General features: G+C 34.4%; 1 protein-coding gene across 1 annotated transcript; it reads right to left on the minus strand.

Moving 5' to 3' along the window:
• Nucleotides 1–1,688: 1,688 nt before the first annotated feature.
• LOC143233306 (uncharacterized) lies at nt 1,689–10,058 on the minus strand. The gene is made up of 5 exons (XM_076469438.1): nt 9,606–10,058; nt 5,667–5,816; nt 4,784–4,913; nt 2,482–2,565; nt 1,689–2,257 (listed from the first exon to the last, which is right to left on the minus strand). Exons 1-5 carry the CDS (start codon nt 10,056–10,058, stop codon nt 2,088–2,090), a joined length of 987 nt encoding a protein of 328 aa, XP_076325553.1. The 3' UTR covers nt 1,689–2,087.
• Between the last annotated feature and the right edge of the window lie 8,285 nt (nt 10,059–18,343).

Here is an 18,343-nt window from a genome sequence, read left to right on the forward strand (position 1 = left end):
AAGATAATCTGGACAAAAGAGCACGACGTACTAAAAGTGTGTTTGTGTGGGTTTTCTTATAGCAAAGCCTCATGGGACTATCTGCTGAGCCCACCGAGAGGAATCGAACCCCTGATTTTAGCGTTATAAATCCGGAGACATACCGCTGTACTAGCGGGGAGCAAGTGTGTTTGTTCTCCAATGAGAGACTTAGATAAAGAATGAGAAATTAGAAATCCAGTTTCTTACAAAATATAGGCTTAACAACAAGTACCCATAATAGTTTTATCGAACACCGTAATTGATTAAACAAATAATTTTGGACAAAAACGTAAACACGTTACATGAATAATTACGTTTTCTTAAATACATTATGATGATAATTAATTCACATAAAGCAGATAAAAATTATCGTAAGTATAAAATCATATTGACGTCAAGCTAACTCACGTTGAGGCAACGTTTTCTTTTATGTAATGACAAAAATGAAGAGCACGTGGAATCTTATAATACTATTTTATGTTCAACGCTAAACATTGTATAATATTATGCCTATTAAGATAATATTTTCGTTTCACGTATAACTGTTGTATAAACAAATCACAGACTCTTGTGAGCAAGGTAAACAAAACGTTGTTTAAAGTAATCAATTATATCACAGAGATATCACCCGAAAAGAAAGGTCATCAAATGAATACCTACATACTAAGACTAACTTCGTTGTAAGTCGCACGATTTACGGATTCGTTCCGTTCGTCAAAACCTCATTTCATAAACCTAAACAACAACAACACAAAAACATAGACTCACCTTTACCAAGTTACTGAGTTAAGAAAAATGATTGTTAAATTCTTCACAGAAAAAGATCTTGTCGTTAAATCACTAACCACACTTTAATAAAATGGTTGTTGTTCTACATTAATCTTAAAATGTGAAAAACATCTATTTGCTAGTCATTATATGTGCTGTAAAAATTATCTACTACGCACTCAGACTTACTGAAATAAAAAGGATGCCCGGAAAATATATTAACAGAGTTACAACAGTTTATTTTATTTTTGAACACATAAAATGTTATTGCACACTTTGCATAATTTGCAATCCTAGAAGCGGCAAAACTTTTTTGTTAGCCGTTTGTTTTTTGCACAAAGCTACTCGAGTGCTATCTGTGTTAGCCGTCCCTAATTTAGCAATGTAAGACTAGAGGGAAGGCAGCTAGTCATCACCACTCACCGCCATCTCTTGGGCTACTCTTTTACCAACGAATAGTGCGATTGACCGTCACATTATAATGCCTCCACGGCTGAAAGGGCGAGCATGTTTGGCGCGACTCGGGCGCGAACCCGCGACCCTCAGATTACGAAGCGCACGCCTTAACGCGCTAGGCCATGCCGGGCCTTTTGTTAGCCGAAGTTCAAGGTTTAATACCTCTGAAACACAGGCAAACAATTTTGTAAACATAATTTCCGGACATCCTGTATATGCCAAGTAAAGGAGTACAATCTTTTGAATATTATTAATATTATAACTGTGGCGTACTTTGAAAATATGAAAATGTATTCAAAATCTTAAGAAACTCTTTACCTATAAAGGTCCAAGAGAAAAGTTAAATTACAGTGCTAGTGTTGTATTGTGCAAATTATATTCCTAAATATGTCTTTATAAACTCTAGGAATTTTAAATGTAGAAGAAAACCTTAATATGTTGAAAAAATGGAATTATTTGCTATTAATTAATTTCTTATGCTTAACCCTATATTTAATTTTTCAGAATATGCTCTGAATGAAAATCGGGTTTACATGAAACCCCAGTTCTTTTTTAGTGTACAGAGCAACCTGTGATTTCTCAGAATTCCAGAACACGTTTAATCACTGTTGAACAACTGTTCTTTAAAAAGACAGCATTTTCACTTCTTCATAAACTGGATTTTGATTACTAGGAAGTCATTCTTTACTTCCTCAAAACATTTGTCATTTAGAGAATATCTTAAGACATCTTGAGAAATTTACTATTTCCACTATACAGGAAAAAAAAAAGGTTTTTGAACTCAATGTGACCTGATTTGTCTTAAATATTGTTTTGCAGAACTTTAGGAATATTACTATATTTCAGCTTTCCTCCATGTTTTTAACCGGAGGAAAGACATTTTGGTGAAAATAACCAATGACATTGCCGGCGGGTCTGTAGTTTGCGACCACTACAATCTTTCCAAATCGTGTTCTTGTCTTTCCAATTCCGAATTCCTGCGTATTTCTCCAAACCATTTGTGTGAAGTGACCTGCATAAGTAAAATAAAAGTTGTAATTGCACTAAATAGCAGCCTTATATAATATTGCTTCATCAAACTGTCCGAGAGCCAAAATTAAATCATGCATAACAGAATACAAATGTTTAATTTTTACCCACTTCATACAAATACGTAAGTACAACAGTAATGACATAAGATTAAAATTGAGGTTATTTTATCAATAACAGTTCATCAAAATACGAAAAGAAACGTACTGGATTTAACATGTAGCAATGATGGTTTTTGATAAAAATCGTACATCTTAATTTCCTGGTACCAATACTTGGCTACCTGGTCTCCTGGAAATGAAAGAGAATCACATTTACTGTGAAGTTCATAAAAAATACATTAAATTAAATTTGATATCAAACACGTGTGTTACCAAGCGCTTTACAGGATATTTATTAAAACTGACATAAATTATATAAACTACTTTTTTATCAGGCACTTATTAACCTGACGGAAGTTACAAGTTACTATGCATTTCTAGCACTTTATAAGGTACTTACACTGTATAATCGTGTTTCTGTTGCAATAAGAAAATTAGTTCAGTTTTATATGAGAATCAGTAGAAACCATTAGTATAAACAACATTTGATAACTTCTCACGTGTATCACTGAGAAAATACAAAATAATATACTAAGATGTATACGAGTGTTTCACACCTACCAGTTTTAAATTTGGAATTTCAATCATGTATTTCTAACTACAGCAAAAATCATCTGTTTATTGAGTTATGTGTTGATAAGTAGTTAGTTGTTAACGTTTATTGGCTAACATGATGGTAAAAAAAAAAAAACAGTTAAGCAAAGAAAATCCAAAATATTTTACCATAGGAATGAAATCAGATTTCATTCTACCACATTTGTGGATCATCTGGTATCAAACAACTGTAATTAAAATAATCACATGTTCACTGCAGTAAGTAAATCCGTAAGAAATTTACGGTTCCAGGTAGGAGTTTTAATTTACTGAGTAAATCCATCAGAGCTATTCATTTTTTCCAGGTTAGAATTTTTAACTCTGATGAATAAACCCACTAGACCTTTTCGGTTTCAGGTTTGAGTTTTAACTCTGATATTTAGTGATATTCGAATCCTATCACTTAACACTCTCGCGCTTTATGTCGTAGGGGCGTTATAATGTGACGGTCAACCCATTATTCGATTAGAGTAGCTCAAGAGCTTGCTGTAAGTGATGTCTTCCTTCTATTCTATCAAGTTAGAGATGGTTGGGGCAACCAATCCTAGAGAAATTTTTACGAAATTCAGTAACTAAACAACTAGCTAATGAGTAAATATGGTAGAGTTTTAGGTTTCCAGATGAGCAATAATACACACACACACACATATTAGCAACTAAATCACTCCACAAAATTAATTTTTAACCAGCCATAGAACATTATTTTTTAATAAAAATTCAACAGTGACCAGAGTTAACAAGCCTGATTTAAATAGACATGATTCACTTTCTTTTCAAATTATAACAAGCTGTCTCTATTTTATGATAAAAGTTTTATTTCTGTGTTGAACGCCATCTAAGTGTTAGAACAAGCTAACTTGTGAATTGAATTGTTAAAATATATGTTATAATTCGAAATACTATACTCATATGTGTTCATATAATGCCCCTCTGAATAAGCTGAAAATTCTTCGCAGATGCCTTTTAACTTTGACACGTAAAATTCAATTCTATCTAAAAAACAATTATAGCAAAAGGGTAAACTATTCATTTACGATGATCTAGAACTAACAGACTGCACAAAAGAAAATAATTACAGGTTTCAGAATATATTCAAATACGACTTGGACACTTATACACACAAGAAACTTACAAAAAATACATGATGACAGTTCAGTTTTACACTTCCTGATACCATACTTTTAAGAATTTGCTGTTTTATAACTATTCTACGTTTTCAACAATGTCAATACTGGCGCTTAAAAAATAGGCAATTAGGCCTAAGGTTTATTATGTCAGAAACACACTGGAAGCTTTAATATAAAACCATAAAAACCCGATAGTCCGAACGTTTTAGAAAGGCGAAAAAAGTTTTAATTATCAAATAACTTTAGTCAATACATTGTACACGAAGCACGAGTTTATCCACGAGTATTCGATATTCTAGCGTTGATCAAAATCCGTGATACAGTTGTAAACTCTACGATGTATGTCAAAGTTAATATAATCTAGGAAGACCAAGGTTAGGCGTGGCAAAGTGATTATCTTACTGGACTGCGGATCCAAAGGTTCAAGATTAAAACCCGCAGTATGCTATTGAGCTTGCTCTGCACTTTCAGCTGTAGGCGCATTATAAAATATAGACAATCCTGCTATTTGATTAAGTACAAATGTATAACTGTTGGTTAGAAGTTATAAATCAGGGATGATTTAGTTTGAATGTTCAAGTCTTTTACCCAACTGTTTAGCTCACATGCATCATAGGATGTCATAGCGGTTGCAAATACCAAGTACAGACAGAGCAAATTTTAAAAAATCAGTAGTATATACTTTACCTGTTGGGTCGGCGTCTGAAATACCGAGACATTTACAAAAGAGGTTTTGACCGATCCCCATGTCGTTTCTGTGGTAAATTGTATTTGTATGAGCAAGATGATTGGCCCAATCTTGAGCTCGAACACACAGCTAAATTAATAAATATATTAAATAACACAAGTCAATCATTTGTATTTCTGATACACGAGACTATATATTCTTAATGAAATAATTAAATAATTAACATCGGTAATGTTAACTCTATATGTATATACCAGTTGCAGATCTAAACATAATATGATAGAATTGTCTGAAAGACGAGCGAAAGTGACAACCACATAAACTAGTCGCAGTATGGTTTTTCTTACACTTCACAACCAACTTGTTGAATTATAACATAAGTAGCATGATTCGACAAGAACAAAAGCGATTTAAAGATTCAGCAGCTTTTAAAAGTAAAACCCATATAACGCTTGAAGTAAACTCGTACTCAAATCCTCCTTATTCGGATAAGGACTCAACGTGGAATCAAGTAACTCAGCTTTCATGCTTTTGACCACTAAATCTCACGTTTTAAGCCATGAACATTTGTCGTTGTTTTTTCAGTACATTTTATGCGCAGATTTTATTTGCTGTTTTCATGCCCGATGATAGTGATTGACAGTCGAATTTAGGACATGGAGATAAAAAATACCAAAGTTTAACTCTTTCTACTTCAAATTTTAATTTTTTAATGAAACTAAGCGATTGGAATTTTACAAGTTGGTGAACTTCTTGCCAGACTTTTCTGTATTACAGTGCATTGAATATTATAACATACTACAATGTATAGTTACAAATATGTGTAGGCCTACTTATATACTATTAAAAGAAACATTAATGAATTGTTTTATTAAACATTACCTGGGAGGAAAGAAGAAGAGGGGGTGAGCCGTGGAAGCCTCGGAAGTTATTGTGCCAACGAAGACTGACTGTGACGAATTCACTTTGGTTGTACCACGTGGTTATGTCGTCGTCGTGGTAATATAGATTTAAGGGACGAGTCAGAGACACCTGCAGGTAAAACAAAATTAATATGCAGTGATTTATTTTGTTAATCGGGCAATAATCTTGATGAAGAAGAAAAATAACTTTTTCAGAAATTCAGAATAAACAAACACTTCTTCGACCATTTTTTTTTTAAAGTTATTTCTGGTTATTTCCAAATTCAGAATCAGCTGCAGGTTTGTTATTCTTAAGTACGACTGAGTGAAACTTGATCATCTATCAAAAGTATGGCGAAGTTTTTAAAACAAAATAATAGAGGAATAACGCTCACAGGAGATCTTTGAAATGTTTTGATATACAAGTGTATGTTATTAAGTATTGTGATAATGCGTTTCATTTGTTTTATATTACAACCAATCCTTTCGCGTACACTATATCCATAAATATGTCATCACAGAATATCTGTTTTCCTGCAAAATTAAAAGAAAAGTGTTTCCTTGGTAAGGTAAAAACTCATATTACTTCAGATGAGAAAGAAAAGAAACCACTGATAAGAAGGAAAACATAATAAAAGCACCTGAGCTGATGTTAAATCTGAGTATGAATCGTACTTTCAGTGGAATAATGTTCCTTACAACAGGTCAACAGAAAATCCTTAAATAAAGTATTAAAATTTCGTAAATGCAGTTATTTTGAGTGAGCCTAAACTATTACTAATGGTTTAGTAAATCTTTCATTTCCACCTCATACCTAAAGAATTTTCTAGTAATTAACTTTTAATGTTCTTTTCTGGCATTTGCAGAAAAGATATAGTAGGATTAATTATATAAAACTATTTTTTCTAATTACTTTCTTTCAAGCATTTACGTACGGAACAGGTTTCTTATAGCAGGTGTCTGTGACTTGATGGCGATACATTTCAACAATAAATAAATCGCACATGATACACTTCTAATAAAATCATATATTTAAACAATTGCAACGTATATAAAAATCTTCGTTACAGTTTTGATTACCACATTGTATCCAGAGTTTTAAATAATCGTCTCTTTAATATCAAACTCCACACAATCTGGTTCATTTACTTCAAAACATAATTTCACAAGACGAATTATCCTTCTATACTCTGTTATTACCATACATTATGTGATAATCTCACTATAAAATCACCAATATAACTGTTGGTTACCATAGTTGTATCCAGAGCTCTAAATAACCATTTCAAAGATCATACAAATTACGAGACAAATTATTTCTTATTTATTATGCTATTATACGCGTATTACAAATGTGATAACACACTTTAGAAATCGTATCATATACTCTTTATAGCTACATTCACAATCACGCAGGCAAGAGCTATATAACAAGAACTGCATTTTGAACGCGTATATATAGCCCGACATGGGCGTAGTACGTTCCACACAATACAATATATTACGATTCATTAATAATCAATTAAAACGACGATAAAAACTTAGAATGTTATAACAAAATGGCGCAATAATACAGCAATCGCCGATACACAACAAATGAACCACACATCGTACGATTCATAAATATTTACACAAAGCAAACTTTCGATAAACTGTTGCTTCCAAAAATAACTAAATTTATCACTATACTCAAACTATGTAAATTACAACACAGGCATAATATTGAAACAATCGTATATATATATCCAATATTTCCATTTTTATTATTAAAATAACTTCAGGACTCAAGATTCATGTAACTTAACGTAATTTAGAAATATTAGAAAACACCATTTCCATAAATTTTGATTTTTGGATAAAGCTAGTTTAAGGTCTATATTCCACATTTACTTTATGTAACTGCTCAATAACATTATTGGTGTATTTTACTTCAGCCAAGTATTACAATAAATCTGACTCAGTAATATTAAAATTAAGAGTAAAGTCAAAAACGATGTTTTTAGTACAATGAAAATTAATTTTTTTATTGTTTATTTCGGTAAGTTATCATCATTATGTCTTGTGATGATGGTAAGCACCACAAACCCTGATGAGAGTAACTGCTTATCAAAACTAGGTGGTTGAAACAACTAATAAAGACCTTTATTTTTAGTGAGGAATCTACTGTACTGAATAATTTATTCTAAAACACAATCAGAGCAATTTTCATAGTAATGAAGTTCTGATTTTTATGATTACAGTGTTTTGACCCATAGTATCTGGTCAGTATCAGTCGTTTTTTAATGTAACTTTTACCTAACGACCGGCCCGGCATGGCCAGGTGGTTAAGGCGTTTAACTCGTAATCCGAGGGTCGCGGGTTCGAATCCCCGTCGCATCAAACATGCTCGCCCTTTCAGCCGTGGGAGCGTTATAATGTGACAGTCAATCCCACTATTCGCTGGTAAAAGAGTAGCCCAAGAGTTGGCGGTGGGTGGTGATGACTAGCTGCTTTCTCTCTACACTGCAAAATTAGAGACGGCTAGCGCAGATAGCCCTTGTAGCTTCGCGCGAAATTCAGAAAACAAACAAACAAAACAAACCGAACCAATTTCCCTGACAATGACCCGATACTATGTGTCGAAATGCTGTAATAATTGAAATCAGAACTTGTCTACTTATTGAAAGTTGCTGCGATTTTATTTTTGAATCAATAAAGAACATATTTTTCACTGTACCAAAAATCGTCGTTTTTGTTATTTGCTCTTAATATACAAGAGCAAAATGTGAATAAAATATAATGAAAAAGTAGGCCCTAACAGTTTTAAAATAGTGTTTAACACTCGAGAAAGAAATGATAAGGTTATCTTCTGTAGTATTGTTTCTGTTGATATGGCATATATTTTATTAAATTGGGTTTGAATGAATTAGTTTCCTTAAACCTGACCCGATATGACCAGGTGGTTAAGGCACTCGACTCGTAATCCGAAGATCGCAGGTTCGAATCCCAGTCCCACCAAACATGCTCGCCCTTTCAGCTGCGGGGGTGTTATAATGTGACGTAGGCACTCGACTTGTAATCCGAGGGTCGCGGGTTCCGATCCCAGTCAAATCAAACATTATAATACTTGTGGGAGCATTATAATACAACAGTCAATCCCACTATTCGTTGGTAAAAGAGTAGCCCAAGAATTGGCAGCAGGTGGTGGTATCTAATTGATTTCACTCTAGTCTTACACTACTAAATTAGGGACGGCTAACACAGATAACCCTCGTGTAGCTTTGTGCGAATTTCAAAAACAAACAATCCATTTCTTAACTTTCGAGAAGGCTAGCGATTTCAGTATTTATCAATTGTATTGCTCATAGCAAATAATTAAGACTATGCTTAACGAAAACTAAACTGCTCAAAAAATTAAAGAAACAAGTCCATTTTCTTATATAATTTATCTCAGTGTTCCAAATGTGATAATATTTTTATTTTTGTAGGTAATTTGCCTCATTTCAGTTCCATCTGCACCCATTCTTTAATGTGTGACGAACGGTAAAACATGGAGAAACTAAATTTTTAAAAATGACCAACATCAGCAAAACTGATATCCCATATGAAACAATACTTTAAACAGTTTACATGAGTTTATTCAATATCTAGTGTGACCTTCACGGATTCCGACACACTACTGACACCGATTTGGCACACTTCGAATCAGTCTATCGATGTTGTCTTGGGGTATGGCAGCCCACTAGTCTACAAGGGCTTGTCGGAGTTCCAGTACATTCTGAGGAGGGTGCTGGCGTTCACTAACACGCCTCGACAACATATCTCAACAATGTTCAATTGGAATTAAATCTGGAGATCTGGCGGGCTACTCAAAAGTCTCTATTCTTTCCTCGTCAAGAAAATCCATACACAGTCTGGCAATGTGGGCTCGCGCGTTAACCTGCTTGAGAGTGAACCCATTGTCGACAGCACCGGGAAAAGGTCGCACAATGGGTTCCAGAATTTCGTCTCTATATCGCCGTGTGTTTAGAGCACTCTTGTCGAGTATGAGTAAGTCCGTACGGCCAGCCAAGCATATGCCTGCCCAGACCATTACAGAACTATCTCCATAAGCGTCGACTTGCACAAAGTTTCTGGTAGAAAACCCTTGGCGTCTCCACACTCTCGCACGTCCATCCTCACGAAACACAGTAAACCTGCTCTCGTCTGTCCACAGCATGGTGACCCATTGACGAAGTTCCCAGTCCAGGTGCTGACGACCAAACTCCAATCTGGCTGCACGGTTTCGCGTTGTCAGAATGACGCCTCTAGCAGGCCATCTGGACCTAAGACATTCTTCGTGCAGACGATTGCTAACTGTTTGGGCGAGTTCCAGTGGAATGCTGAAGGTCATTTCGCAGTGACCGAGCTGTAGCTAACCTGTCCCGCATAGCGGTAGTTTCGATGTAGCGGTCCTCTTTGACTGTTGTGCAACAATGTCGGCCTTGACCTGGTCTGCGGGAAGCATCGCCAAAGTCGATTGACGACACTTGGTGACATACCGACACGCTGTGCCACCATCTTTGGGTCTGGCCATCCTCCAGCATCTGGACCGCTCTGACCACCTCGTTCTCTGTCAGATGGCGCCTGACTGCTTGGCTACACAAGATGAGAGTACACACTGACAAAACAAACCGGAAAAGATCCATGTTGGCGTTTGTTTCAAGAATTAATGAGGAATGCATAGTTTTACATAACAGCCTTATATAGGGTACCTTGAATTGTATTCTCCTTGAGGAAGGTGAGTTTCGTTTGAGTTACTTCAGACTTCACTCGCAAGCTTAAAATTGTAAACGAATTGATATGTTTCAAACATAACGTTAGTTATGACAAAAAATATACTGAAATATATACTTGTTCCTTTAATTTTTTTTGAGCAGGATATAAATTCGTTTGTCGTAATTGAATGCATTTTTCAGAACAAATATTAAGTACAATTGTTTTTAGTTGATCGACCTAGAAGAGCTAAAAGACATTTATTTTTTGTAATATACATATACAAAAAACAACAACATTTTTACATTAAAACGATTTACATTGATCTATTAATAATTTAAAAAATTCTTAGTTCAACACTCTACGCTTAAATCAGTTTTGGATACCGGTGATGTGCACACCACTGTGTAGCTTTGTGTTTAACGATAAAACAAACCACCACTTTATTGACTGTGTGACAGGGAAATGCCTTTAGCCAAAGGTTATTTACATTAAAAACAACTCGTAATACTAATGCATTCATTCTGTATGTGTTACTTTAGAATTTTTACGCAAAGTTACACAAACGATTATGCACACACAGTCCTTCCTAACGTTGAATCGATAGGAAACCAGTTGGTTAGCATTACCCACAGTTACGTTTTGGGATTGTGACTGAATAGTACATTCTATTCAGGGTGAGACCTTGTTCCTTTAATTTCGAACTTAATCTTACAAAAACATTCAACTTTTTACAAGTTATTGGCAATGTTTGGCTGTTGTAACATTTGTTTCTTATTTGAATGGTTAAAGGTTTTCAATGCGGATATAATAGCAGGTCAGGTGCTACTTTGAAAAACACAGTAAGTTTTATACTCTGTTATTACACAAAATTTAAAAAAGATTGATAAAATATAAGAACAGTTGAATAAAAAATTATGTGAACGCTTTTATTAATTAAATCACATATGGATTTAAAATAATTGACATTTTATAGTTGGAATATAAAAGCTACTCAAGATTTTAATAGCATAGATGAAACTAAGATATAAATATAACTGTTAATATAAGTGTGTTTAGTCAGTTTTCTTAGCTCCTTACAAGACTGGTGTGTGTGTATTTTTCTTATAGCAAAGCCACATCGGACTATCTGCTGAACAAGATTGGTATCGGCAGACATAGAGGGTGATTACATAAAACTTACCTTTCACAAGAGACACATTAAAAGTCACGTTTTTTTTTTTATAAATTTCGAGCAAATCTACACGAGGACTATCTGTGCTAGCCGTCCCTAAGTTAGCAGTGAAAGACTATAGGAAAGGCAGCTAGTGATCACCACCTACCGTAAACTCTTGGATTACTTTCTTACCAACGAATAGTGGGGTTGAAATCACTGAAAGGGCGAATATGTTTGATGTGACGGGTTTCAAACCCTCGACCCTAAAATTATGAGTCGAACGCCTGAACCATTTGGCCATGCTGGGCCCATGTTACGTATTTAACTCAGGAACATTTGAGCTTGGTAGTATGGTATAGGGTATTTTAAGTGTTACAGAAAATATTCAAGCGAGTTCAGTTATTGTCAGTCAGTACATCAATATTCTTGTTAAAACTAACCCAGATCTCACTATACAATTTCTGTCTGATCAGCTGGCTTATAACAATTGCCAGTTATAAACTTACTGTGCTTGAAGTATCTGAATATAACCAATACATATTCATTCAACCTCTTGTCAACCACATTCACGTTGTCAATACTAGCATAGTGCAGTTCATCCTTCGTATGAAGTCATTCGGTCCCTCTGTTAAAGCGTATACCAGTATCAAATATATTTTAAGTTGGAATATCAAAGTAATTCCTCTTATCAATATTAAAAAAAAATCTAACTGAGACTTATTATTTGTATTATATCATAGAGATGCATCATAGCATTTTTACTAGAGCCAAGAATTCATTTATTTTGCTCTTTATGCTCTATTAAAATAATAGGGTTTATTACTGAATATACTATGAGCACCCTTCAACATCACAACTTATCACTCATAAATGTCTTGTGCTTTGAATTTCCTTTTCCCAAGTTCCTCGATGCCTTATTTATCCTACTAATATGCTTATTCACAATTTCTTAAGTTCTACTGCTGCTATCAAAGGTTATTTTAAACTATCTTTATTTAATTTGTTTAGAGTTTCCACAGAAATCCTTCTATACAACCAGCTTAAGTGAAGCCCATTTCTACTAAGCATATTATGTACCTTTACCCACACAGGCTCAATCAGAACACTTTTTGCTCTAAGAAGATTCTGAAAATCTGTCATTTAAACCTTTAATCTTGCTAAATAACTCATTTCCACACGTAGTCTGAGACAACACTTCAAAAGAACCGCTCATTTGTTCTTACTTTTAAGCACACTTTATGATAAACTGACTATCTTCACATTTCGTATGTACTGGCCAAAATACTGGTTGCACATCTTTACAGGTAAATCTATTACTATTTGAACTTTTTCTCAACAATTACCTTAAGGTATGATCTTTAATGAGACAAGTATTGTGTTTAACAATCGCGCCTGTGTCTTATTATCTGTAGTAATGTAAATATATAACACAAAATGTTCTGGAGCGAAACACCTTAACTGACATAGCATAAGATTTAGTTTTAAAATCTGTGTGATTTCACTGCATATTACTATTGATCATAACAGTGGTGTGACATATGTTTACTGTGTGTTTTTCTTATTGATCATAACAGTAGTGTGACATATGTTTACTGTGTGTTTTTCTTATTGATCATAACAGTGGTATGACATGTTTACTGTGTGTTTTTCTTATTGATCATAACAGTGGTGTGACATATGTTTACTGTGTGTTTTTCTTATTGATCATAACAGTGGTGTGACATATGTTTACTGTGTGTTTTTCTTATTGATCATAACAGTAGTGTGACATATGTTTACTGTGTGTTTTTCTTATTGATCATAACAGTGGTATGACATGTTTACTGTGTGTTTTTCTTATTGATCATAACAGTGGTGTGACATATGTTTACTGTGTGTTTTTCTTATTGATCATAACAGTGGTGTGACATATGTTTACTGTGTGTTTTTCTTATTGATCATAACAGTAGTGTGACATGTTTACTGTGTGTTTTTCTTATTGATCATAACAGTAGTGTGACATGTTTACTGTGTGTTTTTCTTATTGATCATAACAGTGGTGTGACATATGTTTACTGTGTGTTTTTCTTATTGATCATAACAGTGGTATGACATATGTTTACTGTGTGTTTTTCTTATTGATCATAACAGTGGTGTGACATATGTTTACTGTGTGTTTTTTTTTTTCATTTTCGGTTCTATCCTCTTATATAATTTAAATAATTTTCTTTATATTAGTCAATAAGAGCTTTTTGTGAATAAAAAATAGTTTGTTTAAATACGTAGCTCGAGACAGAAATTGTTATTTAAATGGAATGCAATCTTAAGATATTCAGTTCTGTTAACAACTCAGCTTTAACATACACGAGTTACAATTCTAAAAAAAACTCTACTATAAACCACTCGAGCTTTCTTTTCGATAAGCTTATCTTATCTATGACTGTAGTCACTTCGTTATCACTCTAGGCCCAGCATGGCCAAGCGTGTTAAGGCGTGCGACTCATAATCTGAGGGTCGCGGGTTCGCATCCCCGTCGCGCCAAACATGCTCGCCCTCCCAGCCGTGGGAGCGTTATAATGTGACGGTCAATCCCACTATTTGTTGGTAAAAGAGTAGCCCAAGAGTTGGCGGTGGGTGGTGATGACTAGCTGACTTCCCTCTAGTCTTACACTACTAAATTAGGGACGGCTAGCACAGATAGCCCTCGATTAGCTTTGTGCGAAATTCAAAACAAACAAACAAAATCGTTATCACAAGTGGACATCTCCACTTTCTTCTACCTTCTGAAAAACTAAGCAAACATTCGAAATATTAGAAATAATAAAAGCTAGTACAAATGCCCATGAAGTTTATTAGTAACTTGTAGCATAGCAAATTAATTGTAGAGGGTAAAGTGAACGTTATCGCACCAAGGAAAGTTCGAAATAAACATCTTTATGAAAAACATTTTTGCCTATGTCTTTGACACAGACATGTGTATATAGCACAATACCTACCTTGCATGAACAAAATACATACTTGCCTTGTTAATTCTTTCAATAGAATTATCTTTCCAAGAATACGTTGAATAAAGCACTGAAGGATGTTGGTCATCAGATGATTCTTTGAAAGATCGTTGTTTGTTCTTTATTGACGTTCGACGAAACGTTAACGGCGAATGTGAATATTTGATAAACTTGGGCGATTCAGACGATTGAATCTTGGATGAAAAACACGGACGTTGCAGGGCCTGATTGTGCAAACACGTTAATGTCAAAGGATATTGATTTTCATGATCATGTAACGTTTTGTTGGGTTGAAGATATGACTCACATGACTTTTGTGGAGAATAATTACTAGATTCATTTACCCTTAATGAGAACTTATGTGGTTTGGATATTTCTATCGGAGATATGTCACACAAATCATGCTTCTTCAATGTCTTTCTTGGTGAGCATTGATGACAATCAACGTAAGTCCAAGCTTCTGAACGTAAAGAAGTAGTTAACCCCTTACAACGGTAACATTGCACTGCTCGTGTGGATTTGAATGGAGAATGTACAACATATTCCTGATGTGTACAAATAAAATGTTTATTTTTCTTATATTCTGTACTCGATAAAAATTCTGACTTATTTTGGACACCAGAAGTAGATCGTTCAGTTCTCTGCTTACATTTATAGGGGGAGTTATTGAATGTCATTTGATGTTTACATGAAGATTTTACAGTTGTTTGTGTACATGTACACAAAGAGTGTCTGTCTGACTGTTTACATTGACACAAACAATGCTCTTCTGTCGGTTGGTACTTAAATGAGTAAACCCCTGTTTTATCTTGTTGAATACACACTAATTGCTCTGTCATCTGGTGTTCATTATACGAACTATATCTTGGCGTCTGTTGACTTTTGCCAAACGAATGTTGTTTTTGCTCATGTTTCTGCGGATAATCTTTGAAATTTTGTCGATGTTTACGTGGAATATTTCCTTCCAATACACGCTTTCTTCGCGGGGATTGTCTTGGTGAGTTATCTGGTGTATACCTTTTAGGTGATTTCCGAGGTGACATACGTAATATTCGTAGTCTTTCCACCACGTAATCCATTCTGAAATGATTAAAGGTCAAGTTCAGAAACAAGAACAATGATCTATAACAATAATTGCAACAAAAAATAATAACACTTATAGTATTCTAGTTTAATTATTTTACTTAAGTATTTTTTTCTTTCGAGAAAAGGATATTTGTAACAGTGTTGAGTTTCGAAAGGGCTGGTAGCTAGGGGCTCTTTCTGTAACCTAAGGATCGCAAATTTGAATACTGTTCTCAATCATGCTCGTTTTTTTCAGTCGTGGAGGCGTTATAATGTAATGACCAATCTCACTATTTGTCGTTAAATAGTAGCCCAAGCGTTAAAGGTGGGTGGTGTCAGTTAGCTGCTTTCCCCAAAATAGCTCTTGAGTAACTTTGAGCTAAATTTTAAAAATATATGTTCTTGATCCTAATTTGCCCCGAAATCCTTTCTTTAAAAGTTCTATTAATAACTTTGAAACAGTGGCTATGTGAGAATGAGAGAACTTTCAATGATATGAAGAGCTGATTAATATGACTTAATAAAGTTGGTAAGAAGGATTAAAACATTAATAGCTGTACATTATATAAATTGAAAATATTATGCACTCGAACTTGGACAATAATAACATCTAAATATCTGAAGCTTTCAATCGTGTAGGAAAACTTTTGTTCTTTGTTTTTGTTAAGCATAAAGCTGCAGAATGGAATATCGGGGCTCTGCCTACCGCCGGGATCCAGCCCTAAATTTTAGCGTTATTACACTCCAATAGGCCGTTAAGAAGATAGCTTGATGACGGCCGATTTGTTCTTTTATTGCTCTACAGAAAGTTACACAATAGATTATATATTATTTGCCCACTGCGGGCATCGAAAACAGATATTTAGAGTTATGCGCTAAACCACCGAGACACAGTGACATTTGAACGATACTGATACAAGTATTAATGTTGAACTTTTTCTGTAAAAAGGTTATAAATCTCTATAAGTATAACATATAGCTAGAGGTTTTATTCTTTTACTTAATCATGAGTAAAATATAAAAAAAAAACTCAAATGTTTGCTAATAGTTACACTACAGCGTTTGACTAGTAATTCAAGGGTCACGGGTTTGAATCCCAGTCGCACCAAAACATGCTTGCCCTCCCAGCCATGGGGGCGTTATAATGTGACGATCAATCCCACTATTCGTTGGTAAAAGAGTAGCCCAAGAGTTGGCGGTGGGTGGTGATGACTAGCTGCCTTTCCTCTAGTCTTACACTACTAAATTAGGGACGGCTAGCGCAGATAGCTCTCAAATAGCTTTGCGCGAACTTCAAAAACAAACAAAAGTTACACTACAAAACAGTACTACCATTCCTATTAGGAAGGTATTTAAACAGAAAAACATTTGTCAATATAGATGATGTTTAGATCTCGTTATTGGTTGAAGATTTCGTGTGTTGGTAAAAGTTTAAATAAAATCTCACTACCTTAAACTATGAATAATTAAGATAATCCAATTATAGTTCTTGGGATATAATCTAACCTTGAAACTTTGTACCCGCTAAAAAAGTTACTTTAATAGTCATTGGTATTTTATTTATAGTTTAAGATGACATAAATTGTTTTCTTAATCGTACTAAAATATTCTGAAAAAAATGCATTAAAAAACGTTAAATTTTCTATATTGTGTAAAATGATAAACAGTTAAGATATATATAGATCTTAGTGGTTTACATTGAAGTCTAATATTATGGCAAGATAAGGCTTCCAGCAGTTGTATTTTCTGGCAATTTTAGAAACAGCTGATCCTCTCACGTTATATAATTATAAATACATAACTTCATAATTATCGAGCATTTTATTTTCGTGGAGGGTACAGAAAGAACAAGAGATACTACAAAAAACATAATACTTTGCCAGTCATTTAACTTAGAATGTAACTACATTCATTAGTTGAAATTTTATGGTTGTTACCAGATAAAGTCGTAAACTGAGGGTCGCAAATTCGAATCCCTGTCACACTAAACATGCTCGCCCTTTCAGTCGTGTGGGCGATATAATGTGACGATTAACCCCACTATTCGTAAAATTCGTTTCAATTGATAAAAGAGTGGCCCAAGAGTTGGCGGTGGGTGGTGATCACTAGCTGCCTTTCGTCTAGTCTTACACTGGTAAATTAGGGACGCCTAGCGCAGATAGCCCTCGTGTAGCTTTGTGCGAAACTCAGAAAAAACAAACAGACAAAACCAGATAAAGCCTTTTGGAGTCTTCGCTTGTAATCACGATTAGAAATTAAAATGTCAACAAAGATATGTTTTTAATAAAGTAAATCATTGGCAAGAAAATAATATTAATTACACGTACCCTATGAAATATAATCTTTTAGAGTTAGACTCATTATCTTTGTAGTTAACTAAACTATTGATTTTGATGTTGGGTCAGCAGTCTCGTCTATAGTAATTACAAATCGAAAATCTCGATTTTTTCCGTAAGGTTTACTTGGGTTGTTTTGAATTTGGGTATACAAAGTAATATTTCTCTACTGTAAGTTGTAATATTGAAAGTTGTACATACAGCCCCAAAGTTTGTAGCGTGATTTGTGTCGAAACGGGATTCGAATCATAGACTCTCGAATTCACAGCTCCTATGCTAACCACTAGGCCATTCCTGCTCCTAATATAGTGGGACTTGAATTTAATAACTGAGTGTGGTCCTATCGTATTTCTGTTATTAAGTGTGAGATGGGTTTTACTTA

This window comes from Tachypleus tridentatus, chromosome 1, assembly GCF_004210375.1.
Source record: "Tachypleus tridentatus isolate NWPU-2018 chromosome 1, ASM421037v1, whole genome shotgun sequence".
NCBI classification, from domain to species: domain Eukaryota; kingdom Metazoa; phylum Arthropoda; class Merostomata; order Xiphosura; family Limulidae; genus Tachypleus; species Tachypleus tridentatus.

Bases quoted from the DNA above. Each gene is read 5' to 3' on its own strand.
- LOC143233306 (XM_076469438.1), bottom strand. From the start codon at position 10,058: ATGACCTTCAGCATTCCACTGGAACTCGCCCAAACAGTTAGCAATCGT. The intron at 4,914-5,666 runs GTAATGTTTAAT...TTATTAATTTAG, and splicing joins CTCTTCTTCTTTCCTCCCAG to CTGTGTGTTCGAGCTCAAGA. The intron at 2,566-4,783 runs GTAAAGTATATA...TTTCATTTCCAG, and splicing joins TTCAGACGCCGACCCAACAG to GAGACCAGGTAGCCAAGTAT.